General features: G+C 42.5%; 1 protein-coding gene across 1 annotated transcript in view; it reads left to right on the forward strand.

The window, feature by feature from the left end:
- LOC140907924 (complement C4) overlaps nt 1-27,353 on the forward strand; it is a 94,431-nt gene that overhangs the window by 50,895 nt on the left and 16,183 nt on the right. The window contains exons 24-36 of the mRNA XM_073335234.2: nt 6,257-6,460; nt 11,822-11,897; nt 13,837-13,993; nt 14,922-15,026; nt 16,782-16,950; nt 17,461-17,627; nt 18,182-18,340; nt 18,909-18,968; nt 19,811-19,904; nt 20,011-20,024; nt 20,642-20,796; nt 23,988-24,075; nt 26,135-26,209. Of these exons, the coding sequence (XP_073191335.2) occupies nt 6,257-6,460; nt 11,822-11,897; nt 13,837-13,993; nt 14,922-15,026; nt 16,782-16,950; nt 17,461-17,627; nt 18,182-18,340; nt 18,909-18,968; nt 19,811-19,904; nt 20,011-20,024; nt 20,642-20,796; nt 23,988-24,075; nt 26,135-26,209 (1,523 nt within the window). The remainder of the gene's footprint in view (nt 1-6,256; nt 6,461-11,821; nt 11,898-13,836; nt 13,994-14,921; nt 15,027-16,781; nt 16,951-17,460; nt 17,628-18,181; nt 18,341-18,908; nt 18,969-19,810; nt 19,905-20,010; nt 20,025-20,641; nt 20,797-23,987; nt 24,076-26,134; nt 26,210-27,353) is intronic.

Below are 27,353 nucleotides of genomic sequence, written 5' to 3' on the forward strand. Positions count from 1 at the left end.
AAATTTTCGTTTGTACTGACTTGGCTAGTGCTTTTTTATGTACCCTGTTTTAAAACTAGGCAAATGTCTATAAGAGTTGATGTACCCCTTAGAAGACCTCTGTGTACCCTGTGTACCCATACCTTTGGTTGAGAACCATTGGCCTAGGCGAATACATTGTGGCATATTTTCTTAAACATTCTTTTACATTTATCTTGTAACTTTACTGGTACAGGGTTATTCCTGGGTTACCTACTTATGTCAACCTCCTGAGGCCTAGTATGGCTAAGCTGAAATCATACAGGCCTCAGTCTGTAGACCTTGCGTTATAAATACATATTTATCTCTCATAAATACTTGTCAATCTTATACTCCTATGATCCTATCATGCTTAAACCTGTCCATTACACATTAATTAATTATACTTAACCACAACAATAAATCCTCTATTAAATGATTAATTAAACTAATTGGCTACACATAGCTCCCACACATCAAAGCTTTGGTTGAGAACCATTGGCCTAGATGAATACATTGTGGCAAAGCTTTTGACACGGTCTCCCACAATATTCTTGTCAGCAAGTTAAGGAAGTATGGGCTGGATGAATGCACTATAAGGTGGGTAGAAAGCTGGCTAGATTGTCGGGCTCAACGGGTAGTGATCAATGGCTCCATGTCTAGTTGGCAGCCGGTATCAAGTGGAGTGCCCAAGGGTCGGTCCTGGGGCCGGTTTTGTTCAATATCTTCATAAATGATATGGAGGATGGTGTGGATTGCACTCTCAGCAAATTTGCAGATGATACTAAACTGGGAGGAGTGGTAGATACACTGGAGGGCAGGGATAAGATACAGAGGGACCTAGACAAATTGGAGGATTGGGCCAAAAGAAATCTGATGAGGTTCAATAAGGATAAGTGCAGGGTCCTGCACTTAGGACGGAAGAATCCCATGCACCGCTACAGACTAGGGACCGAATGGCTAGGCAGCAGTTCTGCGGAAAAGGACCTAGGGGTGACAGTGGACGAGAAGCTGGATATGAGTCAGCAGTGTGCCCTTGTTGCCAAGAAGGCCAATGGCATTTTGGGATGTATAAGTAGGGGCATAGCAAGCAGATCGAGGGACGTGATCATCCCCCTCTATTCGACATTGGTGAGGCCTCATCTGGAGTACTGTGTCCAGTTTTGGGCCCCACACTACAAGAAGGATGTGGATAAATTGGAGAGAGTCCAGCGAAGGGCAACAAAAATGATTAGGGGTCTGGAACACATGAGTTATGAGGAGAGGCTGAGGGAACTGGGATTGTTTAGTCTGCAGAAGAGAAGAATGAGGGGGGATTTGATAGCTGCTTTCAACTACCTGAGAGGTAATTCCAGAGAGGATGGTTCTAGACTATTCTCAGTGGTGGAAGAGGACAGGACAAGGAGTAATGGTCTCAAGTTGCAGTGGGGGAGGTTCAGGTTGGATATTAGGAAAAACTTTTTCACTAGGAGGGTGGTGAAACACTGGAATGCGTTGCCTAGGGAGGTGGTGGAATCTCCTTCCTTAGACGTTTTTAAGGTCAGGCTTGACAAAGCCCTGGCTGGGATGATTTAATTGGGTATGGGTCCTGCTTTTGAGCAGGGGGTTGGACTAGATGACCTCCTGAGGTCCCTTCCAACCCTGATATTCTATGATTCTATGATTCTATGATCATTTGTGGATTCTCATTTGTGGATTCAGTTTAACACATTCACATGGATTATTACAGGCACAGTGAAATCAATGCTTCTTGTTGATCCTGGCTTCCTGAACTGGCACATATCCACTTACCTCAAATTTGTCATGAGAATTCTTTGGGAGTTCCATCGTATTCAAGGGAACAAGGATCTTCCAATACATGAAGGCCTAAATAATATATTAAGATTCTGTTTCAAATCCAGAAAACCTTTTTGGCTTGCAATACAAGGGTACATCTACACAGCGACAAAAGACCTGCAGCACAGCTGCAGCTTGCTCAGATCTCAGGCTGTGTGGCTATAAAGTTTCAGTTTAGATGTTTGGGCTTAGGCTGGAGCCTGGGCTCAGGGACCCTCCCCACTCATGGGGTCTCAGATCCCAGACTTCAGCTCAAGCCCAAATGTCTACACTGCAATTTTATAGCTGTGCAGCCTCACTCAGCTGACCTGGGCCAGCTGTGGTTCTTTTATTGTAGTGTAGAGATACCCCAAGAGCTTGAAAACTTGGGGTGGAAGGTGGACGGATGCCAATGTCCCAAATACACACCAAATCAAGGATCATGTTGAAGAACCCAGTGGCTTTTCACTCCCATAGAAAATATGGTTCACTTTGAATTGCATGCACACATCAGATGTGCCTACTTTCTCCATAAATGGGGACTGAGAGATAGAGGCACAATCCTATTTGTGACTGTGGAAACAGATTTCAAACTATGGAACACCTCATCAATCAATATGTCAAATGATCATATCTCAGTGGTATCTCTGCCATCCTCTCCACTTCACCTGAAGCAATCAATTGGATCACCAACCTAGACTTGATATTCAAAATTGCTTGCTTTTAACCCAGATGAAAGGAGAAGAAAAATAGAAAGGAGGGCTGGAAGGGACCTCAAGAGGTCATCTAATCCGTTCCCAGTGTCAAGCCAGGATTAAGATAGCTAGACCACCCCTACATGTTTGTCTAACCTGGCCTTTAAGGCCTCCAATGACAGGGATTCTACCATCCCTAGGTAACCCATTCCAGTGCTTAACTATCCTTATAATTAGAAAGTTTTTCCCAATATCTAACCTAAATCTCTCTACAGAAAACAGTTGCTTTCACTAACACAACCCTGATTCACCTGCAGAGTAAAATCCATCCTGTGCATTGAATGAGGCAGGGGTTCTGTGGAAAAAATAGTATGTGATCATATAATTAAAGACTGGATCATAACGCATACTCAGAGAGGGGCAAATTAAGGTTGCACGGGTAGCCAATTTTTGTGTAATTTACTAGTTTTTTTAAAAAGCAAACTGAAAACCCCCCAGAAATTCCATCATGTGTCATCATATTGACACCAACATGGGTCATCAGCAGGGTTGGAACTTTTAGATCCACTGCACAGACCTCTGCCTGTGGAGCTAACAAAGTAACTGATAGCAGTAGAAGTTGTCATTCTCTGTGTGGACCAGCACTAGAGCGGGAAAAGCAACACACTTTGCCAGAGGGTTTCACTGATGTCTGCTGACAGCGGAGAAATGGTGAGACTTGGGAATCATGGGTTCCATTACAGTCTCTGGAGGGGAGTTTTCCCTAGTGGGCACATGCTCTTCTGCCCATTTGCTCCAAGCTTGACCCCATCTTTTCAATCCCCTCCAACATGTCCCTGTCCTGCGTCTTTCCCAACACTGATTCCTTGTCCCAGTTGTGTTCTTCATGCCTAGCCAGTTCCATTCTCCATTCCTCAGGCTTCTCATCCTAGCCCTGGTCTCCTTTCCCAGCCAGTCCCAGTTCCCATCTCCTGGCTTCTTTCTCAATCTGTGTCTTCACCACAAGCATCTGGTCATCCCATACCCTCGTTCCCCATCCCCATAAGCTCCAGTCCCAATCTCCCTCTCTGGGCTCCTTCTCCAACATCCAGCATTTCCACCCCACCCAGCTGCTTGTTTCAGTCTCTTTGCACATCCAGTCTTAATTCTCCCACTTTACCTGGGCTCTTCATCAGACCAGCCTCTTTCCCCTTCACCTCTCCCCCTGGCCCCACTCGTTCCCAGTCCTCATCTCCTTGCTCAACCAGTCTCATTCTTCTCTCCCAGTCTCCTAGACCAACCACAATCTCCTTCCTCATCCACTGGCTCCTAGTGCCCCCTCCTTTTCCCTTCCTGGCTCCCAATCTCCTTCTCCAGCTAGTCCCAGTCCCCCACAACTGTCTCCCAGTCTCAGTCTATTTATCTTACCAGTCATAATCTTCTCTGCACCAGGCTCCAAGTCCTAGTCTCCTTGCCCATCCAGTCCCAGTCTCCCCTTTACCCCCGACTCCTGGTCCCAGTTTTCCCTCTCCCCCTCATACCCTTCAGCCTCCAGTTCCATTGTATCCATACCTCCCAACGGCCTTGTCCAAATGAATTCACTCTGTCTCCCCTGCCACACACACACACACACACACACATTTCAGGTCCAGCTCTTTCCCCTCTGCATTCAGTTATTCAGTTCAGGTGGCTCATGCCTCCTGGGCCCAATAGGAGCGTCTTTGAAAGCATGGGAGAGACAGCCTCCCTGCTCACAGTTCCAGTGCTTGGACCTGGCACAGCTGGGAACTCGTGACACTTTCTCAGGATGCCCATGACTGTTACCCCACTGACCCCAGCGAGAGGAAGACTTGCTGGTTCTGGGTGTCAGCTTCCTGACACTACGCATCTGTTAGCCACCCAAACAATCTCCTCAGGGCTCTGTCAGCCCTTACTTTGCCTTGCGGGTTAACAAGAGGTGTACCCCAGTCCTCAATCACCTTTGAAATGTTCCCCTGTAGTATCCAGCTCCTGTTGCTGGACACTCTCAGAAATTGCCAGATTCGCTATCCCCAGTGTACACTGAGAGTAAGTTCCTATATAACATCACAGCACTGAGATAGAGCTACAGTAAAAACAATCATAAGTTTATTATCAAAAGCTAAAATGTAGGGGACAGTGAGTAAGGACAATGGAAACAGGAATGGTTTCATAAAAAACAAAATCGTAAAATGCCAAGCTGGGTCTACACTTATCAGTGGTTACCTTTCCTACATAATGAAGTAGATTCCCCACCCCCACCCCAAGTTCAGTCTTATGCAGAGATAGCTGGTTTCAGACAAACCAGGATCCAAGCATTCATGACGCACCTTCCCTCTGCCATGGGTTTTCCTCGGTGAGTGGATAACAAAATGTCTCCTTGCAATCAAGGAAAAGAGGAGACTAAAGGGGGTTATGATAGAGGTCTATAAAGTCATGAGTGGTCTGGAGAAAGTGAATAAGGAAAATGTATGTACTTGTTCACATAATATAAGAACTAGGGGTCACCAAATGAAATTAATGGACAGCAGGTTTAAAACAAATAAAAAGAAGTTCTTCGCACAGCGCACAGTCAACCTGTGGAATGCCTTGCCTGAGGAGGTTATGAAGGCTAAGACTATAACAGGGTTTAAAAGAGAACTGCATAAATTCCTGGAGGCTAAGTCCATTAATGGCTATTAGCCAGGATGGGTAGGGAATGGTGTCCCTAGCCTCTGTTTGTCAGAGGGTGAAGATGGATGGCAGGAGAGAGATCACTGATCATTACCTGTTAGGTTCACTCCCTCTGGTGCGCCTGGCATTGGCCACTGTCGGTAGTCAGCATACTGGGCTGCATGGACCTTTGGTCTGACCCAGTATGGCCATTCTTATGTTCTTATGTTCAAAGTTCATTTTTTGTCCCCCCAGAGACATCAGGAACCCTCTGTGGTTTAGTCTCCAGTTTCATCCCAACCTCTTGTTGACTTCATGTTTAAATTGGTCTCCCACTGTGTTGGCTTATAATACTAATGTACATGTGAACCAAGATGGACAGGTGAATATATATCCTAACTCCTGTCTGGAAGAAACCTGTTTTTTAATTTGGTTAGTGACAGACTTTACAGCATACATATACACAACATCTTTAAACACCATCTGTACATATATCTCATGATGATTATGAGGATCAGTATAAGATAAGCCTTTATTAGAGGCCATGACATTCTTTATGGGTAAATACTATGAAAGTGGTCTGCTAGGTGCAGAGAGTTTGTCAAGCCTACTCGAAGTTGTTGTTACAGAACACTAAACCATTTGCCAGTTGGCACGGAGGTGTGCTTAGGGTCACAGAACTGCAATTGCAGGGAAAGTCCTGCTCAACCCTGGGCTGGCTTATGCCCAGTCCAGATGGAATTTTCAGAGAATTAAACTGAAGATATAACAAATGTCTACTGAGCACATGCAAACTATGATTTTTCAAAGACTTGTAACTTGGCCAAATTAGGGCAGATTTTTCACCGGCATGGCAAAAGGCATATCACTGGCACAATGTTCACACACACACACACACACACATGCCCAACCACACACACACACCAAAATTCAAGTCACTGCTCCAAAGCATGCTAGAACTTCTGAAATAAAAGATGGTCGGAAATATTTAACATCATATAACCAGTTATTTTAGGGTTATGTTTACTCTTATTTTTTACCCTTTCCAACCTTTAAATACAATAATTTTGGTCTGATTTTTTTTTTTTTTGCCAATATAGGGGATATAATGGGTGAGTCCATTCAAAACTGTCTTAGTCCAGCTGGAATTGATAAGCTTATCAAAGTGCCAACTGGTTGCGCTGAGCAAACTATGGTGACAATGGCTCCAGCAACATATGCCATTGAATACCTGGAAGCAAGTGAACAGTGGATCAACTTTAAACCTGAACGGAAAGAAGAAGCCTATAACATGATTGCACAAGGTATGTGGAACATCTTCCTCCTCCCTGCCCCCCCACCAAAATAGCAAAACTATTTTATTTGTTCTCTCTTTGCATTGTAGAGTAAACATTGATGTTAGACATAGGACTGAGCTTGATTCTAACTAACTTGCAGAACTATTATGGATATTTAGCAACCAGACACAAAATCTGCACATTCACCTGCCAGGATGATAATGGAAGAACAAATGAAATTCCATACACTTATAAAATCAAAGGGGAAGGGTGTAAGCAAATCCACAGCTGTCTGTGAACTGATAAAGATCCAAGTCAATGGAGTTGTGTCAGTTTCTACCAGCTAAGGCTCTGACCCAAAGATTCTTTTTGGTTAATTAGAATTCTGCAAACCTTTTCTAATATAATTAGGGGCTTCCCTTCTCCCAACTCCTGTATGGGCATGGAACTCCCAGTGATATGAATGCTACTTAGGGCTTCTCTACATGAACACTTAGTTCATGTCAAGTTGGGGTGTAAGTCTACTCTGCACTAACCTGCCACGCACTAAATGTCCATGTGGACGCTGCTGCCATGCAATATCTGTTGAGCCATGTATTTACATTAGTCTATAGTACGTGGTGTCTTTTAAATTAATTCAAATGCGGCTATAAAAATATCCCCAGCTCTTAAAATTCCTCCAGCTTGTTACCTATTTTATTGATGATCCAAAGCTATTTTTCCCTGCTTTCATCTGGTAGCATCATTTGTCACAAGCCCATGAAGAAAGCTACAGCCATCCATTGCTGGATGCCAGTACTTAGGTACACTATAACCTCTGCTCCCACAGCAATTCCCTTTGAAGTTTTTACAGGCTATCAAATAAGACTGGGAATGAAGTAAGACATTGCAAACCTTACTGCAGAGTTGTCATTGTGCAACATGCAGAATAGAACCACACCTGCAGCTTATCCCCTTAAATAAATAGCTATTAATGAAATATTCTCATGACAAGAATTATATTCGCAAAAAGAAAAGGAGGACTTGTGGCACCTTAGAGACTAACCAATTTATTTGAGCATGAGCTTTCGTGAGCTACAGCTCACTTCATCGGATAAGTGAGCTGTAGCTCACGAAAGCTCATGCTCAAATAAATTGGTTAGTCTCTAAGGTGCCACAAGTACTCCTTTTCTTTTTGCGAATACAGACTAACACGGCTGTTACTCTGAAAAGAATTATATTGTGGTGAAACATATTCCTGTTGTGTCTTTATTACAGCAGAGCTATATATATGGTTACCATTTGTACTTGCTTATAAGCCAAACACACTCTAATATGAATATTGAAATTGATCCATATATCCAATTATCTTTGAGAGCTCCTGGAGGACAGATGAGGTCCCAGAAGACTTGAGAAGGGCAAACATGGTGCCTATTTTAAAAAAGGGGTGAGATGAGGAGACAGAAAATTATAGAACAGCCAGCCTCACTTTGATACCTAGAAAGATACTGGAACAAATGATTAAACAAGCAATTCATAAATGTGTGGATGATAACAGGGTTATAAGGAATATCCAGCATGGATTAGTCAGGAACAAATCATGCCAGATCAACCTAATTTCCTTCTTTGAGAGGGTTACTGGCCTAGTGGATGGGGAGAAGCAGTAGATTTGATATATCTTGATTTTTGTAAGGCTTTTGATAGTCCTGTGTGATAGTCTCATAAGCAAATTAGGGAAAGGTGGTCTATAAAGTGGGTGCCCAGTTGGTTGAAAGATCATACTCAAAGAGTAGTTATCAATGGTTTGCTGTCAAACTGGGCAGGCATATCTAGTGGGGTCCTGCCAGGGTCAGCCTTGAGTCTGGTACAATTCAATATTTTCATTAATGATTTGTGTAATGGAGTGGAGAGCACGCTTATAAAATTTGCAGATGACACCAAGCCGGGGAGAGTTGCAAGCACTTTGGAGGACAGGATTAGAATTCAGAGTGGAGAATTGGTCTGAATTCAACAAGATGAAATTCAATAAAAACCAGGACAAAGTACTTAACTTAGGAAGGAAAAATCAGAATACACAACTACAAAATGGGGAATAACTGGCTAGGCAGTAGTGCTGCTGAAAAGGATCTGGAGTTATAGTGGATTACAAATTGAATATGAGTCAACAATATGATGCAACTGCAAAAGATGCTAATAGCATTCTGGGATGTATTAACAGGAGTGTTATGTGTAAGATAAAGAAAGTAATTGTCCCACTGAACTCAGCACTGGCGAGGCCTCAGCTGGAGAAATGTGTCCAATTCTGGGTGCCACACTTTAGGAAAGATGTGGACAAATTAGAGAGTCCAGAGGAGAGCAAGAAAAATGAGAAAAGGTTTAGAAAACTTGAGCTGTGAGGAAAGGTTTTAAAAAAACTGGTCATGTTTAGTCTTGAGAAATGAAGTGGGGGGGAGGGGGCAGAGCCTGATAACAGTCTTCCAATATGCAGAAGGCTGTTATAAAGAAGACAGTGATCAATTGTTCTCCATATTCACTGAAGATAGAACAAGAAGTAATGGGTTTAATTTGCAGCCAGGAAGATTTAGGTGAGATATTAGGAAAAACTTTCTAACTAAAGGAGTAGTTAAGCTCTGGAACAGGCTGCCAAGGGAGGTTGTGGAAGTCCCACACCCCAACCACCAATTTCATGAGCATTCATGGCCCACCATACAATTTCCATGCCCAGATGTGGCCCTCACGCCAAAAAGTTTGCCCACCCCTGGGGTAGACAAACCCTTCCCTCGCTCCAGCGCCTTTACGCTGAGTCAAAGAGCCAGAGTGACTCTAAATGCCCCAGATGCAGCCAAGGCTGGCTCCACGTTGGGAGATGCTGGAGGTGAGAGGGGTGCAGGGAGGCCTGGATTGTAGTATGTGGGGCTGCGGCAATCTGGGCTGTGCTGTGACCCATAGGCAGCCGGTGACAGGCTGCCATAACTTACACTGGTTCCAAGGGCTGTTAGTGTTATGTCAGGGCCTGCTGAACATCCCAACATTGGGAGGACATACAAATGACTTAAAGCCACCATACCCACCTTCCTCCATGGGCTATGAGTGCTGTGTTGCGCAGCACAGAATCTCACCCGTAAGAGTAATGTTGGAAAATAGACTTTTGTCTGGCAGTTAGATGAATGGAGATATTTGGCCTTGTTGTATTTCTGTTACCAAGGGCCTCGTCAGAATAATTTGTTCCCACCATCATTGGATTCTGTGCATCTTAACAATGAATTAGAGTGCAAAGCAAACTTGAAGTATGTTAGAATGTGTTGCACGCATCTGACTGGAAAACAGAAACACTGTGAACCTGAGGTGTTTGGTCAAGCATCATTTCATTTTCTTAGTAGTTGTATTTATCTAAAATCCCCCAAGGAAACATGATGCTGTTCTATTACTGGTGATTAATTATTATTAATAAAACATAGTTCTACTGTGCCTTTTATCATAGAATCATAGAATCATAGAATATCAGGGTTGGAAGGGACCCCAGAAGGTCATCTAGTCCAACCCCCTGCTCAAAGCAGGACCAATTCCCAGTTAAATCATCCCAGCCAGGGCTTTGTCAAGCCTGACCTTAAAAACCTCTAAGGAAGGAGATTCTACCACCTCCCTAGGTAACGCATTCCAGTGTTTCACCACCCTCTTAGTGAAAAAGTTTTTCCTAATATCCAATCTAAACCTCCCCCACTGCAACTTGAGACCATTACTCCTCGTTCTGTCATCTGCTACCATTGAGAACAGTCTAGAGCCATCCTCTTTGGAACCCCCTTTCAGGTAGTTGAAAGCAGCTATCAAATCCCCCCTCATTCTTCTCTTCTGCAGGCTAAACAATCCCAGCTCCCTCAGCCTCTCCTCATAACTCATGTGTTCCAGTCCCCTAATCATTTTTGTTGCCCTTCGCTGGACTCTCTCCAATTTATCCACATCCTTCTTGAAGTGTGGGGCCCAAAACTGGACACAGTACTCCAGATGAGGCCTCACCAATGTCGAATAGAGGGGGACGATCACGTCCCTCGATCTGCTCGCTATGCCCCTACTTATACATCCCAAAATGCCATTGGTCTTCTTGGCAACAAGGGCACACTGCTGACTCATATCCAGCTTCTCGTCCACTGTCACCCCTAGGTCCTTTTCCGCAGAACTGCTGCCTAGCCATTCGGTCCCTAGTCTGTAGCTGTGCATTGGGTTCTTCCGTCCTAAGTGCAGGACCCTGCACTTATCCTTATTGAACCTCATCAGATTCCTTTTGGCCCAATCTTCCAATTGGTCTAGGTCCTTCTGTATCCTATCCCTACCCTCCAGTGTATCTACCTCTCCTCCCAGTTTAGTGTCATCTGCAAACTTGCTGAGGGTGCAATCCACACCATCCTCCAGATCATTTATGAAGATATTGAATAAAACCGGCCCCAGGACCGACCCTTGGGGCACTCCACTTGATACCGGCTGCCAACTAGACATGGAGCCATTGATCACTACCCGTTGAGCCTGACAATCTAGCCAGCTTTCTACCCACCTTATAGTGCATTCATCCAGCCCATACTTCCTTAACTTGCTGACAAGAATACTATGGGAGACCGTGTCAAAAGCTTTGCTAAAGTCAAGAAACAATACATCCACTGCTTTCCCTTCATCCACAGAACCAGTAATCTCATCATAAAAGGCAATTAGATTAGTCAGGCATGACCTTCCTTTGGTGAATCCATGCTGGCTGTTCCTGATCACTTTCCTCTCATGCAAGTGCTTCAGGATTGATTCTTTGAGGACCTGCTCCATGATTTTTCCAGGGACTGAGGTGATCAGAGGTTATCAAAAGATCAGAAAGAACTTTACAAGGATGAATATCACTCTCACATTAAAGGTGGCAAAATAAGGTGCAGAAAAACGAAGTGACTTGTTTAAGTCAATGGCAGAGCTGGGAATGGAGCCCAGATCTCCTGACTCCCAGTTATGTGTCCTATCTGCTGGACCTCACTGCCTCTTTTGTGTCTTATTTTGTCCCCTTGTACAACTGCTCAAGAAGGTGGCAGTACTTGGGGATGGATATTCAGGGACCCATCAGGCAGAAATTCCTTGGTATCCACAAATGCTTGTAATATTGATGCCCTTATGCCAACCCAAGTAGACTCATGAAGGCAGGACTTAAACAAAACTCATGCTCCCTTTCCTCTAATTTATTCCAAAGGCCTGCTGTTGCAATCAATCACACACACACACAGACCAAAACAAAACAAAAAACCTTTATGAGGAGCAAACAAAAGCAGTGGAGTGCACTTCCATGTTAATCCAGGTGTTGCATGTAAAGGCCCAAAATGCATAAATACAAGTCCATGTACAGTTATATTCTTAACCAATATATTTGATTGCTTGTTTATGCAGGTTACACGAGACTTCTTGAATTTCAGAAGGAGGATGGCTCTTATGGAGCATTCAAAACAACCCCCAGCAGTACCTGGTAGTGTATACGTCATAATCAGTCTTAGTTCTTGTTTTATATTATAAAATGCCAAGGTTATCACACATTGTGCATCAGAAGTTTAGTTCCTGACTTTTGGGGCCAAATTGCACCCATATACTTGAGTGCATCTAATATGTACACAGATAAATTAGCTACATACACAGCTATGTGAGCAGGCTTCACACATGCACAATGGGTATTTGCAAAAATATGGATGCAAGTTTGTGTGCCTAAACTTTGATTCTTTGGCTTTTTATGGCCAAATAGTTTTTATTGTTAATAAAGTGAGACTTTTTTCTGAACAACTTTCAGTGACCAGCTAATGCTGTTGTAATTACGTGGGCACATGCAAGCATTGTTTAATAAGAAATGCAAACACGTGGGCGGACACTTCTATAGATGTTTAGAACTGCTTATATTGGTTTAATTTTAATTCATCAATGCAAGAAGAGTATCCACTTGTCTGGTTTAACTAAAACAATAGAAATTCACACTGCTAGTTAAACCAATGCAACTTGGTGTGTAAACCAGGCTTCATTATACATGAGACTGGATCTGTCTTTCTCGCTATCTTTCTGTATATCTATCTCTCTGTATCTTTTACACTCATGAAAAACCCATGTCAGAAGAGAATTGGGCCCAGTGCGGTAGTGAGTATGTTGTGCCCTAAGGTATGAATTGCACTGAGATTCTTCAAGTATCAGGGGGTAGCCATGTTAATCTGTATCCATAAAAACAACAAGGAGTCCGGTAGCTTATGCCTAAATAAATCTGTTAGTCTTTAAGGTGCCACCGGACTCCTTGTTGTTTTTGAGATTCTTCAGTCTTTCTTGATGCCTCGTATATCTTTCGGCATTGCCCCATAACTACCATTGACTGGTCAACGTTACACGTAGCAGTAGCTTGTGCAAAACTGTATCAGAATCTTCTGATGTACTAATTAGAGCTGTCAATTAATTGCAGTTAACTCACGCAATTAACTAAAAAAATTAATTGAGATTAATCGTAGTTTTAATCACACTGTTAAACAATAGAATGACAATTGAAATTTATTAAATATTTTGGATGTTTTCTACATTTTCAAATATTTGATTTCAATTTACAGCACAAAATACAAAGTGCACAGTGCTCACTTTATATTGCTATTTTTCATTACAAATATTTGCACTGTAAAAATGGTAAACAAAAGAAATAGTATTTTTCAATTCAAAGTTCTATAGTGCAATCTCTATTGTGAAAGTGCAATTTACAAATGTAGATTTTTTTTTGTTACATAACTTCACTCAAAAACAAAACAATGAAAAACTTTAGAGCCTACAAGTCCACTCAGTCCTACTTCTTGCTCAGCCAGTCACTAAGACAAACAAGTTTGTTTACATTTACAGGAGATACTGCTTCCCGCTTCTTATTTACAATGTCACCTGAAAATGAGAACAAGTGTTCACATGGCACTGTTGTAGCCAGCGTCACAAGATATTTACATGTGTAGGAGTGGACTTGTAGGCTCTAAAGATTTACATTGTTTTATTTTTGAGTGCAGGTTGGGGTTTTTTTTACATAATTCTACATTTGTAAGTTCAACTTTCATGATAAAGAGGTTGCACTGCAGTACTTGTATTAGGTGAATTGAAAAATACAATTTCTTTTTTCTTTTTTACAGTGCAAATTTTTTAATAAAAAAGAAATATAAAGTGAGCACTGTACACTTTGTATTCTGTGTTGTAATTGAAATCAATATATATGAAAATGTAGAAAACATCCAAAATATTTAAATAAATGGTATTTTATTATTGTGTAACAGAGCGATTAATCGAACGATTAATTTTTTTTAATTGCGAGATTAATCATGATTAATTTTTTTAATTGCTTGACAACCCCAGGACTAATTCATGTTAGCAAACCACAAATATCAATGAAACCAGTGTCTTTTATACAGGCTAACTGCATTCATTGCTAAAGTGCTCACAAGGTGCAGAAAATACATCAGTGTCGAAGACCGTTACATACGCAAAGCTGTTTTCTACTTGCTTGGACAACAGCAGGCGGATGGCTCCTTCCATGACCCTCACCCAGTGATGGACAGACTTATGCAGGTTAGTCACTGAAAATGATGAGAACCTGTTCCCATACGGGCCAGATTCTCAGCTGCTGTAAATTGGTGCACTATACCAGCTGATGATGTGGCCATGTGTTCTATTTTGTTTCCCCCTGATTCTGGAGTTTTGGGGAATAATTGTGTGTAGGAGGGAAAAATCAACAGCTCTTGCAGCAAAATATTTCTAACTGTTTAAAAGCATGAGTATTTGGGGCAAACTGGGGAGGAATTAGGATTTTTTCTAAAGAGAGAGGGTGCAGAGAAGAACCACAAAACGAGTCAAGGGCCGGAAAAAAACACCTCACAGTGAGAGATTCCAGGAACTCAATCAGTTCAGTTTATTAAGAAGATCAAGTAGTGAGTCAATTACAGTGTATCCATACCTTCATCAGGAGAAAATACCAGGTGCTCAAGGGCTCTATAATCTAGCAGAAAAAAACATAACAAGAACCAATGGCTGCAAGCTAAAGCCAGGCAAATTCAAATTAGGGATACAGCACTCATTTTTAACCCAGACTGTGATTAACCATTGAGACAAAGTGGTGGATTCTCATCTTTTGATGTCCTCAAATCAAGACGGGATGCCTTCCTGGAAGATGTGCTTTAGACAAGTTATTGGGCTCGGTCTAGGAGTAAATGGGGAACATGTAAAGGCCTGTGTTATAGAAGGTTAGAGTAGAGGATCCAATGGCCTTTTTTTTTTGCTTTAAAAGCTATGAATCGCTGAATGAAAAAACTGCTTATGCGGTGGAAAAAAAGTGTCTCTGGGAGAATGGAGAAGGATGTTGGGGGGGTGTATTAGCAACAAATGTGTGACTGAGTGGTGGTGTTTATTTTTCATACAAAGAAATAAAATTCGATTTGCTCGATTAAATAATTAAACAAACATGTATGCTTTAGAAGATTTCCCATGGTTAACCTTCTAGGGTGGAGTTGGGAAAGCTGAAGAGCATTTGGCTTTGACGGCCTTTATAACCATCGCCATGCAAGAGGCCTTGGGGGCTTTCAATGACTCTAAGTCTTCTGAGGTGGTAAGAAGCTTGCTTTTCTTTTATTCTTTTATTGTTAAATTTTTACATGCATTTGTTTTGTGCTGGCACAGAGATTCCTAAGCATGGCATTGGTCTCATCATCACTATTGAGGCTGCATTTCCACTGTGGCACAACCCTTACGCTTCTTGGGCCAGATTCAACTTGGATTTCTGTTGGGAGAAATACAGTCACACACCCCAGTGGCAACAAGTCTGCTGAGCTGGCGCAGTGCAAAACAACCACAACCTTTCCTCCACTGTGGAGAGACTGCAGATCCCCAAAAGCACATAGTGCAGCCAATGTGGCTGGAGGACACATTGATTCAATGCATCCCCTTGGCTGCCTCTACTAGCAAGTTTCTTTGAAGCCCCTCACAGATTTTAAAGCTACCCTCCCCAGTCAGAGCCAGAGGGAAGGCAGGTGACAGCATCACTATTTGCTCTCCTTGGGGTGAACTTTTTCAAAAGTGCAAGAGGAACAGTGGGCCCAGGGAAATGTGATTTTACACCAGTTGGGAGAACCAGGCCATTGGCAGTGGCGTGCTTATGGTACTTTGTTTTTCTATAGCTCCTGCCATCTGAGGATCTAACATTTAAATGAATCAGTCCTCACAATGCCTCTGTGAGGATGGACGTGCTGTTATCCATTAAACAGATGGGTAAACGTGGAAACCAGCACTTTAAATACTGTTACAAAATGAAGCCAGGACTAAAAGCCATATTCTTTGAGCTTCAAACACAATAATTATTCTGTAATCCATGGTGAGATAATAAAATCATAGTTCTAGGTGGAAGCAGGAACAGAGGAATATAGTAATTGCCAGACTGAACAGTGGCCAGGACTAGATGCTTCAGTGGAAGGTGCAAGAAACCTCCTAACTCTAATAATTAGAGACTGGCTTAACCCTTGAACCATAAAGTTTAATCTCTCTCCCAACTCCTATGTTAGAATCAACTATTATACCTCTGTATAATCTTGTTATCCATATTGAGGCCCAATCCATTTTTGAATCTTGCTATTTATTTGGCTACAGTGACATCCTGTGGCAATGAGTTCCACAGTTTAATTAGGCATTGTGTGAAAATGTATTTCTTTTAATTTGTCTTGAATTTGACCCTAGTAATAATAATTAATAGCCCCAGATCCTGAGGTCCCCACTCAGGCAAACTCCCAGTTTTGTCTGAGAAAGGACTAAGTAAAAATTCAGTAATAAACTCAGGATTTGTCTAAACAGTGCTGTTTAGCACTTATCCATCACTTTACAAACTCAGTGCATTGGACAAACATTCATCTTGAAGTATCTTGTTATTGCACACATTACTGCCTGCATTGTCTTCGAAGCCTTCCTCTCCCAGAAAACTAGGATCTGGTGCCACAACCATTGCAATCAGATGCTAAAGGTGCCTTCTCTTCTCCCCCAAAATCAGCTGTACATGGCATGGAGTCTCTGATGAGAATTTTGTAGTCCTTGTAAATGGAGCAATTGCAACTCAAATAGCCCATCTATTTTAGCATAGGCCGGCCAGTGCTCATATCAGAAATCATTTTATTCCCTGCCAAAATCTTCAACAAATATAATTGTTTTGCATTATTCTTAACCACAGTTATTAGGATCACCTCACTCCCATTTGATTTAATTTAGAAATAGCTGCATTGTGTTGCTATAATTCAATGAATTGTAACAACTCAAATTAGTGTTACCTTTGCATTGGTTTTGTACCACTCTCCAAACTGATTCATTTTTATTTCCACAGAAACAAGGCATTGAAAAAGCTGTCGCTTACGTGGATGGACAACTCTCACCTCAGCTGAACTTCTACTCAGTTGCAATCTCTGCCTATGCTCTGGCTCTTGTGAAAGACAATAGCTCAGAAGCCAAATGGGCAGAACAGATTTTAAGAGAAATTTCTACACTCGATGCAGGTACTAATAATTATTCTTACACTGATGATTCCATTTATAAAGCACTCTTCCCAGTCAAAGTCCTTGGGTGCTGTTGCAACATAATTAAAAACAAGATCAGGTGCAATAAGGCCAACATGATTAAATGTAGGTAGTATGCAGATTATTAACTCTAGACCTATTGGAGTAATAATTCTACCTTTAAGCTATCCCCAGAAACATTCTTAGCACTGCACTCTGTTGGCATTGCATACATTGTGATCAGTACTCTATAACAACTGTGTCAGTACATTGTGATCAATACGCTATAATGGCTGAGATAGGTCAAAACTCTGTTAGAAATTTGGCTTTTTAATAACCTTTGCTTCCTATACTTATTTATGTATATCATCAGAGTGGTGGTGGCTGTGTCTCTTGGGTGGAATCATTACTATGAAATAAGTTACCTATATTTTCTACATTGAGCTAATTTGAAGTAATTTTTGGAAAATACCTTCCCTGGATTGATTCAAGACTGAGTAATTGTTTCAGCAACGCAACAGCGCTACTGGGGAAATGGTAAAGATGCAGTTTCTATAGAAGCTACCGCTTACGCACTACTTCAGACGTTACTCCAGAAGGATATCAAGTATGCAGAACCTATTGCTACGTGGTTAACAGAAAAAAGGAAATATGGTGGCGGATACTGTTCTACACAAGTATGTGGCTTTCAGGCTCAATGGAGTGGGGGGGGGGGGAAGTACTGTAAAAAAACCCTTACATGTCCAATAAATATGGAAAGATAAATATTTCTGTGGGTCCAACTAGGCAGCCGTTTACAGCAGTTCAGGATCATAATGTTATGGGGTGAAACTGGATTTTCCATTGGTAGAAAGTTGCTTATTTCGATTTGAAGCCCACAATGAACCAAGTCCTGAGGTCCCTAAGTAAACATCTGAGAATTTGGCCCTAGGAAAGGAACAATAAGGGTTAGTGAGGGTTCCATGACTTTAATGGAGCTATGAAGATTTATACCCGCTGGGGATCTGGTCCAAAATGTTGATAGAAAAATCTGGAAAATAAGGTGAATGAATTGAGGGGGTGAGCAGACACATGGAGACTTCAAAGAGTGAAGCTCAAAGGAACAGAGATCTAAAAAGGAGAGATCTGAATGAGGAGTTACTTACAAGGAGAGGCATGTGACTAGAGCACTTTGCTATTGCCAAAAGACTCCAGTGTGGCTGGTGTTCATTTGTATTTCAATCTCACACAGGATACAGTGGTGGCCCTGGAAGCTTTGTCGCAGTATAGCATACAAATTATAGAAAGTGATTCCACCATTCTGAATCTTGCATTAAACCTACCTGGAAGGCACAAAAAGCACTATTTTAACGTGAATAGTAACAATGTCCAGATTCAGGAAGAACTACAGGTACTCAACCCTTTATTGTTCTAAGTTGTGATATTTCCTAGTTTGCAAACAGAAGGAATGTTTTCATTTCTCAGCAACCTTGATGTACTTTGGTTGCAGCCATTTTTCTGTGTAATAACAATATTTAGCACTTATAGGCACCTTTCTGCCTCTCCCAGATGTTCAGATTGCTGCTTTTCCTCCAATGGGAAGGACCACTGCGGTCCTCTGTCCATTCAGGGTCATCTTAGGGGAGTGAAGGGGCAAGATATGTCCTTTGCTCTGACTCACAATGCAGTGGGGCCTAGAAAAATGCTCCCTACTCCTGCTGCAGGGATCACTTTAGTGAGGTAGGAGAAGACATGCCCCATAGTTCTTTGAATGACAGTTAGAGAACTGTTACAACCCTGCACTAGAGAGGAGGAACCCCTACAGTCCCTCACTCATGGCAAAAGGTGAACACCTTCTAACATGGTGCAGGTTGCCCAGATCCCAGACAACAAGCAAGACTCTCAGGGATCACAGGAAAAAGACAATGAGTGAAGAATGGCCAAAGTGCTAAATGTCTACTGTTTGGTTTGGTTTGCAGTTTGACCTCGGAAGCAAAGTTGAAGTGACGGTAAAGGGCAAAGGAAATGGGACGCTGAGTGTAAGATGGATCTTGGAAACTTATAAGTTTCATTTGATTTTTCTCTTTCAAAAAGAAAACGGTACTAATTCACATCTGTAGGCGCCTGCCCCACCATCACTTCCAATCACACACAGTGCAGGAAGGAACATCGGCAGCCTCACGCCTTCCTAGATCCTACCTAACAGTAACTAAGCTAAGCAAAGCAATCAATACCCCATACTGCCTGAGACCCTGTCTTTATGCACCCCTGTCCTCCCCCAAATCCCTGGAAAATAGATGCAGAGTGCCCTGAAGGTCACAGATTTTGCCTGTTTTGGACCCAGCTGCAGGGAAAAATTCCAAAGTCTATGGAGCCTCATGGAGAACAGCCTGATAGCTGTTTATTACACTGAAATTACTTCAGTTTGCACACCTCCATGGAGTGCAGCTGGTAGATGGCGGGGAGGGGGTCTTTGAAGAGGGTAGGTCCCAGGCCCTTGAGGTCTTTGAATATTGCATGTCGGTCTGTCGTTGTTGTATCCAATACAGTCATCAGGAGATAATCTGTAGCTATAACTACACTATGAGCTATGGGTGTGATTCCCCTGCTCATGCACACAGACTCGTGATAGCTCTCATTGAAGCTATCACAAGCATCACAAGCAGGGTAGCTGTGATAGCACAGATAGCTGCATCAGAGGCATGGCTGAGTGGGACCAAGTACAAACCTGCCTGAAACTAGTTTCTGTGGAATCTCTCTCACTCTCCCTAATCATATGTAACTTCCGGTATGTGCAGAATCACATGCATTGCTGCAGACCTGGTTGGTTAAATTCTTTGTTATTTAAAGGAGCTTTTAGGGTGTTCTCTCTGTTTTTCAGATACAAAAAATATATTATTCTGTTGCGATGGAGAACACCACATGTAATGACTTGATTCTGAAAGTTGAAATGGAAGGGAACGTCAAATATTCAAGTAAGTGAAAAGAAAACAGAGCATCTGTTTTTAATGGTGGCAAATTTGACGAGACCCTGGGAGTATCCGATGACTTTTTAGCTGATTAGATTGGGAAAAGAGAAAGATATATACTATAGTGCCTTCAGGACAATTTGTATTTTTATTACATGTAGGGTGTTTAACTGGTAATATTTTAAGAATTGTTTTATAAGACCCCACGTGACTTTTTGGAGGGTGCTTAATAAATATACTTACGTTATTATTAGTAGTTATTACTCGAGAGCAAGGATGGCCTTCTTGGCCAAATGACTTAATATCTCTGTGTATCATGGTTCCTGCCCAAAAAGAGTTAATATTTCCTGTGTCTGTCTTTTAGCTATTTACTATACTGAAATTACTTCAGTTGGAGTACCTCCACTGAGTGCTGTCTGTCTTTTCTCCTTAGATTGTAAGCTCTTTGGGGCAGGAATTGCCTTTGTGTATTTACAAGCGGGGCCCCAATCTCAGCTGGGACCTCTAGGTGCTACTTTCATACAAATTAAAAATAATGGTGATTATTGAGGGCATTTATTTCAAGCTTTAATTTAAAAGATACATGAGACTGAGGAAAATGAAGTTTCTAAAAGCAGTGGAGGAGGCAGGAGTCAGCGCTGATTCCTCACAAAGTGCAAAGAGGAGAGCAATCAGCAGGTTTTTCATCCCACTCTGCCGCTGTCTGATTGTGTCTGACACCTCCAGGTGCTCTGGACGCTGAGGAAGAGGACTATGATTATGAGGCGGACTATGCTATGGAAACCAGAAGAGATGAGCCCATGAGCCAGATAGAATGGTTTGACATCCGCAATAGAAGGAAAAGAGAGGTGCCTGTTCCCGGTAAAACAGAATCATTACGATACAAAGTCTGTGTCAGGTAGGTTTGGGACTAGGTTAACTTTATTAGTGAGATTACACACTTTTGGTTAGGAAGTCTTGGTCTTATACATCTTTCTGCCATCTGTTGTCTTTCTGGAAGCACACATTCAAATCCTGGCATGGTGGCTCAGCTCTTTGTCTTCCTAGACAGTAAAGCTGATTTCCATGCAGTGTATGGGGTATGGGCCATTCACACAAGATCTTAAACACCAAGCTCCTTTCTGTTCTGCATAACATTAAAGAATAGTTTGTCTGTCTGTTTGTTTGTTTTAATGGAAGATTTTGCCCCAGTGTTCTTGGTCAAAAATTTACTCCTGCCTTATAGCCACATAGTTGTGTTGTATGCCAACTATTCACCTGGCTGCTGCTCTACACCCCAGAGGTGGTTGCACTTCAGCAGATGTAAACAACAGAAACTCAATGAACTACACTCAAGAGGAGGGGAACCTCAGTGATAATAGTGTAGTTTGCAGATTATGGAGTGTTGGCGTGTGCCCTGTGTGAGTAACCTCCCTCTCCCTGTGGATGTCACATATTCTCCTCTGCTCCCTTGCACTCTTTAATGCCCTGGAAAACAGCTAGTCCATTTACTACTGGTTAGCGGTGCTGTTGTGTGGAGAGCAGAGGGGAAAGTCGGGCTCTCAGTGCCCCTGGCTCTGTTGGAACCATGGGAATGAAGAGAAACTGGTAGTTGGGTAGTAGAGGCACTGGATCCCAATGGGTGAGAAGGGCCTTTGTTAAGGCTGCTGTTTCACTCTCCTCCTGTGCAATGGTGGCTTTTAAGCAGTGGCAGCTCACAGTTTTAGGCAGGACTTTGTAACTTGCTTTTGTTCTGTATGTGTGTCAATGGGAGGTGAGGTGCAAGGTGAGTGAGGTAATATCTTTTATTGGACCAGCTTCTGTTGATGACAGAGACAGGTTTTTGAGTCACACAGGTCTGACCTGAAGAAGAGCTCTGTGTGGCTTGAAAGCTTGTCTTTCTCACTAGCAGAAGTTGGTCCAATAAACAATGTTACCACACCCACCTTGTCTCTCTAATATCCTGGGACCCACATGGCTACAACAACCCTGCATACAATAATGGGAGGTGAAGGCATTTAGTACCTCATGGGATCAAGATACAATAAGGGGCACTTTGAAAGTGCCCATCAGTGTTGCATTTTGGGTGCTAGGCTGCTCATTGAAGTCCTCCTGTAGCTGCTGTGTTGGAGCCCCCTACAGGAATATGTGAATATGCTCATTAACTATGGATAAGGCTGTGTGTCTGTCATGGATTCCATGACTTTGTGACCTCTATGATTTCTGCAGAGGCCGGTGCAGCCCTGGGCTAGCAGCACCAGCCGCTGCTGGGGCAGTTTAGTTGTGGGAGGCGGATCAGAGCTGGGGCAGGGGGTTGGGGTGCGGGGAGGCTCTTACCTTAGGGTAGTGGGGGGGCCAATGGTTCCCAGCCAATGGGAGCTGTGGAGCCAGAGCTTGTGGCAGGGGCAGTGCATGCAACCCCCCTGGCTTTCCCTCCCCCTAGGAGCTGCAGGGACACGAGGAGGCAGGTAGGGAGCCTACCCGCCCCAACAACCCTCCACCCCGGCAACAGCAGGGGTCCTGGGCTGCACACCACCACCTGCCCCCACAGCACCAGTGGGGGTCCTGTGCCATCCCCCCAGCACCCCCTGTGTCCCCAGACCATGCCCCCCAGAGCTTGCAGCCCCCAGCCCAAGTTTTAGTCAGGGGTACATAGTACAAGTCATGCACAATCACGGGCCATGAATTTTTGTTTACTGCCCCTGACTTCTACTAAAAATACCCATGACTAAAATGTAGCATTAGCTATGGACACTTGGGGAAGTGATTGCTGTGACTGCTAGGGTTGTTTGGTAATGTCTGACTGAACACCCTGAGGGGAGGCAACTGCCACTTGATTTATTGATCATATGGAAGAGCTACTCCAGTAAATTAGCAGCTGCAATGGGGATAAAGGTACCTACCCCAGCTGTCCCATTCATAATGCTGCACTGCTTTTTAGAGAGGTGCTGCCACCTCCTCTGTAGCCCCAGGCCAGCCATAGTGAGTAAAGAAGATGGCTACTACCACTCTAGTTTGCAGGGAGGGGATGTCTTGTTGTTTGCTAATCAAGAAGTTGGAAAGGGCAGAGCTGGCAGAACATAGCGTCCTATACAGAATAGGGTTACAGCTGCCATTTTGCTTGCTCCCACAGTTAGGCTAGGGCCGCCAGAGAGCGCATGGCAGTGGCCTTCCTCAGAACCCCCATTTCAGAGGAGGCAGGTGGTGGTAACAACCATTCTAACAGGCCAACTGCCCTGCTGGAATCTGGCTCTTCCACTGCCACTCGTAGAGCCTTGGGAGCAGTGACCACCTGGTCTAGCTACCCCCAGGGAATAGCAGCATCAAGAGTGGGAGGAGGACTAGGACTCACCTGGTTCCAGGGCCAGTGGCAATGAGTGATGTGAGACTCCTTCAGTGGCTCGTGATAATATCTGCATTGTCCTCCCCAGCACAGTGTACTGCATATTTGCAATCCAGTGTGTATTTAAGGGGTTGTGGTTTACCACAGCATGAATTATCAAAGAGCCACTGTCATTTGTAAAGCACATTGGACAGCGTCTGATGAGAGGCACTGTGTAAACGTAACATACCATCATCATCTCTGGCTTCTTGGGGATGGCTCAATAAAAATAATCTAACTCCGAAGAATTTGGGAAAGGAGCGGAATTAAAGTGCATTAGAAAAGTACAACAGATCTTTGGATATTTATGAATTTAGTCCCTAGACATAAATTTAAGCTATTTACTTTCCTAGGTAGATAAGTTTAAATAAATGGCTGCTAGGGAAACTTTGGATTGTATTCATTGGCAATGGGAATCATAATCTGTTTCATCAACACCAGGCAGGAATGGCCAAGCTCTTCAGATGACCCTCTTTATAACAAAATTTAAATGTACAATCTAGAGAGACAAGGTGGGGAAGGTAACATCTTTTATTGGACCAACTTCCATTAGTGAGAGAGACAAGGTTACACAGAAAGCTTGTGTCTCTCATCGATGGAATTTGGTCCAGTAAAAGATATTACCTCACCCACCTAGTGTTTCTAATGTCCTGAGACTGACATGGCGACAGCAACACTGCATACGTTGTACAATGTAAGCATTTACTGACAGCAATTTTCCTTAACAGGTCTGCAGGTCCCAATATACCAAAGATGTCTCTAGTTGATCTCTCACTTTTAAGTGGCTTGGAACCTGACACAGCTGAACTTGAGCAGGTGAGGAGCATTTCTTTCACTGACATCTGTAATTTAATTTATTATTTTTGCACTGTTCTTTGGGAGTCTGTGTTTATCAGAAGAGTAAAAAGGTTGGTTTTTAGCCCCACTTCTCTCAAAAGTTTGCAGAATAATTAACAAGAAACTGAGAATCGGGACAGACATTTTCATTATGGAAAGAGTTAGGGCTGTTGATCAGTCGCAGTTAACTCATGCAAATAACTAAAAAAAAATGTAATCACTGTTTTAAAAATTGTGATTAACTGCAGTTTTAATTGCACTGTTAAACTATAGAATTCAATTGAAATGTATTAGCTATTTTGGATGTTTTTCTACATTTTCAAATATATTGATTTAAATTACAACACAGAATACAAAGTGTACAGTGCTCACTTTAGATTATTTTATTATTTTTTATTTCAAATATTTGCACTGTAAATATGATCAACAAAAGATTATACAACACATTGCAAGGTATTTATGTGCCAGATGCACTAAAGATTCATATGTCCCTTCATGCTTCAACCATTCCAGAGGACATGGGTACATGCTGATGACATGTTGAGCAGAGCAGTCCGACTCATGTTGATTTTCATCATCTGAGTCAGATGCCACCAGCAGAAGATTGATTTTCTTTTTTGGTGGTTCGGGTTCTGTAGTTTGAGTGTTGCTCTTTTAAAATTTCTGAAAGCATTCCCCACACCTTGCCCCTCTCTGATTTTGGAAGGCACTTCAGATTCTTAAACCTGGGGTCGAGCATTGAGTTATTTTTAGAAATCTCACATTGGTACCTTCTTTGCATTTTGTCAAATCTGCTGTGAAAGTGTTCTGAAAATGAACATGCGTTGAGTCATCATCCAAGACACCTATACCATGTAATATATGGCAGAATGCAGGTAAAACAGAGTAGGACACATAAAATTCTCCCCCAAGGAGTTCAGTCACAAATGTAATAATTAACTGATTTTTTTAACGAGCGTCATCAGCATGGAAGCATGTCCTCTGGAATGGTGGCCGAAGCATGAAGGGGCATACAAATGTTTAGTGTAGCTGGCATGTAAATATCTTGCAACGCCAGCTACAACAGTGCCATGTGAATGCCTGTTCTCACTTTCAGGTGACATTGTAAATAAGAAACAGGCAGCAGTATCTCCTGTAAATGCAAACAAATCTGTTTGTCTTAGCGATTGGCTGAACAAGAAGTAGGACTGAGTGGACTTGTAGGCTCTAAAGTTTTACATTGTTTTGGTTTGGAGTGCAGTTCTGTAACAAAAAAAATCTACATTTGTAAGTTACACTTTCACAATAAGGAGATTGCACTATGGTACGTGTATGAGGTGAACTGAAAAATACCATTTCTTTTATCATTTTTACAGTGCAAATATTATAAATCAAAAATAATATAAAGTGAGCACTGTACACTTGCTATTCCATGTTGTAATAGAAATCAATATATTTAAAATGCAGAAAAACATCCACAATATTTAATAAATGTCAATTGGTATTCTATTGTTTAACAGTGTGATTAATCGCAATTAATTTTTTAAAATCACAATTAATATTTGCGTTAATTACGATTAACTGACAGCCTTAGGTAGGTGAGCTGCAAATTGCACCACTAGCGCACATAGTTTAGAGGTACCCTTGGTTAGGGATTGATTGCTTTTGTCTGATGACTACTGGCTTTGTCCTACTAGACGTTTTTTAAAAAAATAGTCCCTGGCTGGATATGGTGTTTGGCTGTTTGAGTCAACTCAAATCTTAACTTTTTGTACTCTTTTGTATTATGACCATTAGATTCTCACAATAGGTCCTTCATAAATGGATTTAATAAATAAAATACAATAAAAATGAGCAAACAGTCCCTCCATATACTCATCCAGAAAATTGCCTAAGTCCTCCACCACATAAAAGGAACAGCAGACCAAGGAATGAGTCTGTTCATTCTAAGGAAGAATCAACCAGTCCAGTACTATACCCAGCTAGGCAGTTTAAAACAGCCAGCATAAGCCAAAACCGATTTTAAATCCAGGTAAAAATGATGTTTCTGTTTTTCAAGTTGGTAAAGTCTGCAGACCAATACATCGACCACTTTGAATACAAAGAAGGAAAGGTTTTGCTCTACTTTGGAGAGGTGAGTGAATCCTGTATGACTTTTCCAACTTCCGTCAGGTGATATTATGAAGAAGAGAGAGTTTGTTCACAGGCATATCTTTTAAATCTGTATATTGCTGGTACTGCTGATGAGATCAATGTAGTCCACCCAGACACAGGACAGCAGTGCACCATCATGTATTGATTAGAGGACATACCCATTCTTTTCCAAAAGTATCTTTAGGCCTTTGTAATACCCAGAAAGATTAATACCATGTTCTAGACCAGGACTTTGGAACAAAGTAGTCACAGAGCCCCTAATGAATCCATTCAAGCCAGAATAATTGCTAATATTTGTGAGGCCCCAGGGCCCGAATCCTGCAAAGCAATTATGCATGTGCATAACTTCAGGCATGAGAGTAATTCCATTACAGATAGTGTGTTTCCACATGTGTAAAGTTAAATATGTGCTTTGCTGGATCAGGGCCCGTGACAAGAGAGATGTACAGGGACATCCTCAAATTATCTGCCTTCTGGGTACCTACAATGCCCCTGACGTGCCTGTGGCATCACTTCACATGGCGACTGCCTCCTTCAGCCATTTAAGATACTTCACATCCTTAAGTGATACGCAAGCACAGATGCCACTAGCACGTGATTTACGCAGAAGGTAGCAGCAAGAAAAGAAATTAAGGACAAGGGCCAAACTAGAGGGAAAAAAATTAGATATGTTAGTGCTGCTATGGCTGACAAAGTGGCTGTGTTTATGTGGGGATCATAAACATATGTAAATAAACTGTAACAGGGTCAGCACCCACCTCTTGTGCATGCCCCCTTTTCTCTGGCCAATAATGCCTGCAAACACAGTTCTTTTCATGGGGGAGAGAGGGAGCACCCACCTCTCGTGGATGTCCCCCTTTCTCTTGGTTAGGTGTGAGCCTGCTTTTGTTTTTTTGTTCTTTCAATGGGGTGCCACCCACCTCTCTCACAAGCACTACCCCTCCCCCAGCCAGTGGTTCTCTCAGCTGGTCTTCAGCAGCTTAGCCCTCCAGCTGAGCCACCCATGCTCCCCCCGCTTCCAGGGTATACAGTCCTGAGTTCTTATCACTGCCCTGGTATGGGGCCATAGCTCTTAGGCTTCTTCCCAGAGGCACTGCCTTCTTCATACATGCAGCCAGGGCCCA

The sequence above is a fragment of the Lepidochelys kempii genome, chromosome 1, assembly GCF_965140285.1.
Source record: "Lepidochelys kempii isolate rLepKem1 chromosome 1, rLepKem1.hap1, whole genome shotgun sequence".
NCBI classification, from domain to species: domain Eukaryota; kingdom Metazoa; phylum Chordata; order Testudines; family Cheloniidae; genus Lepidochelys; species Lepidochelys kempii.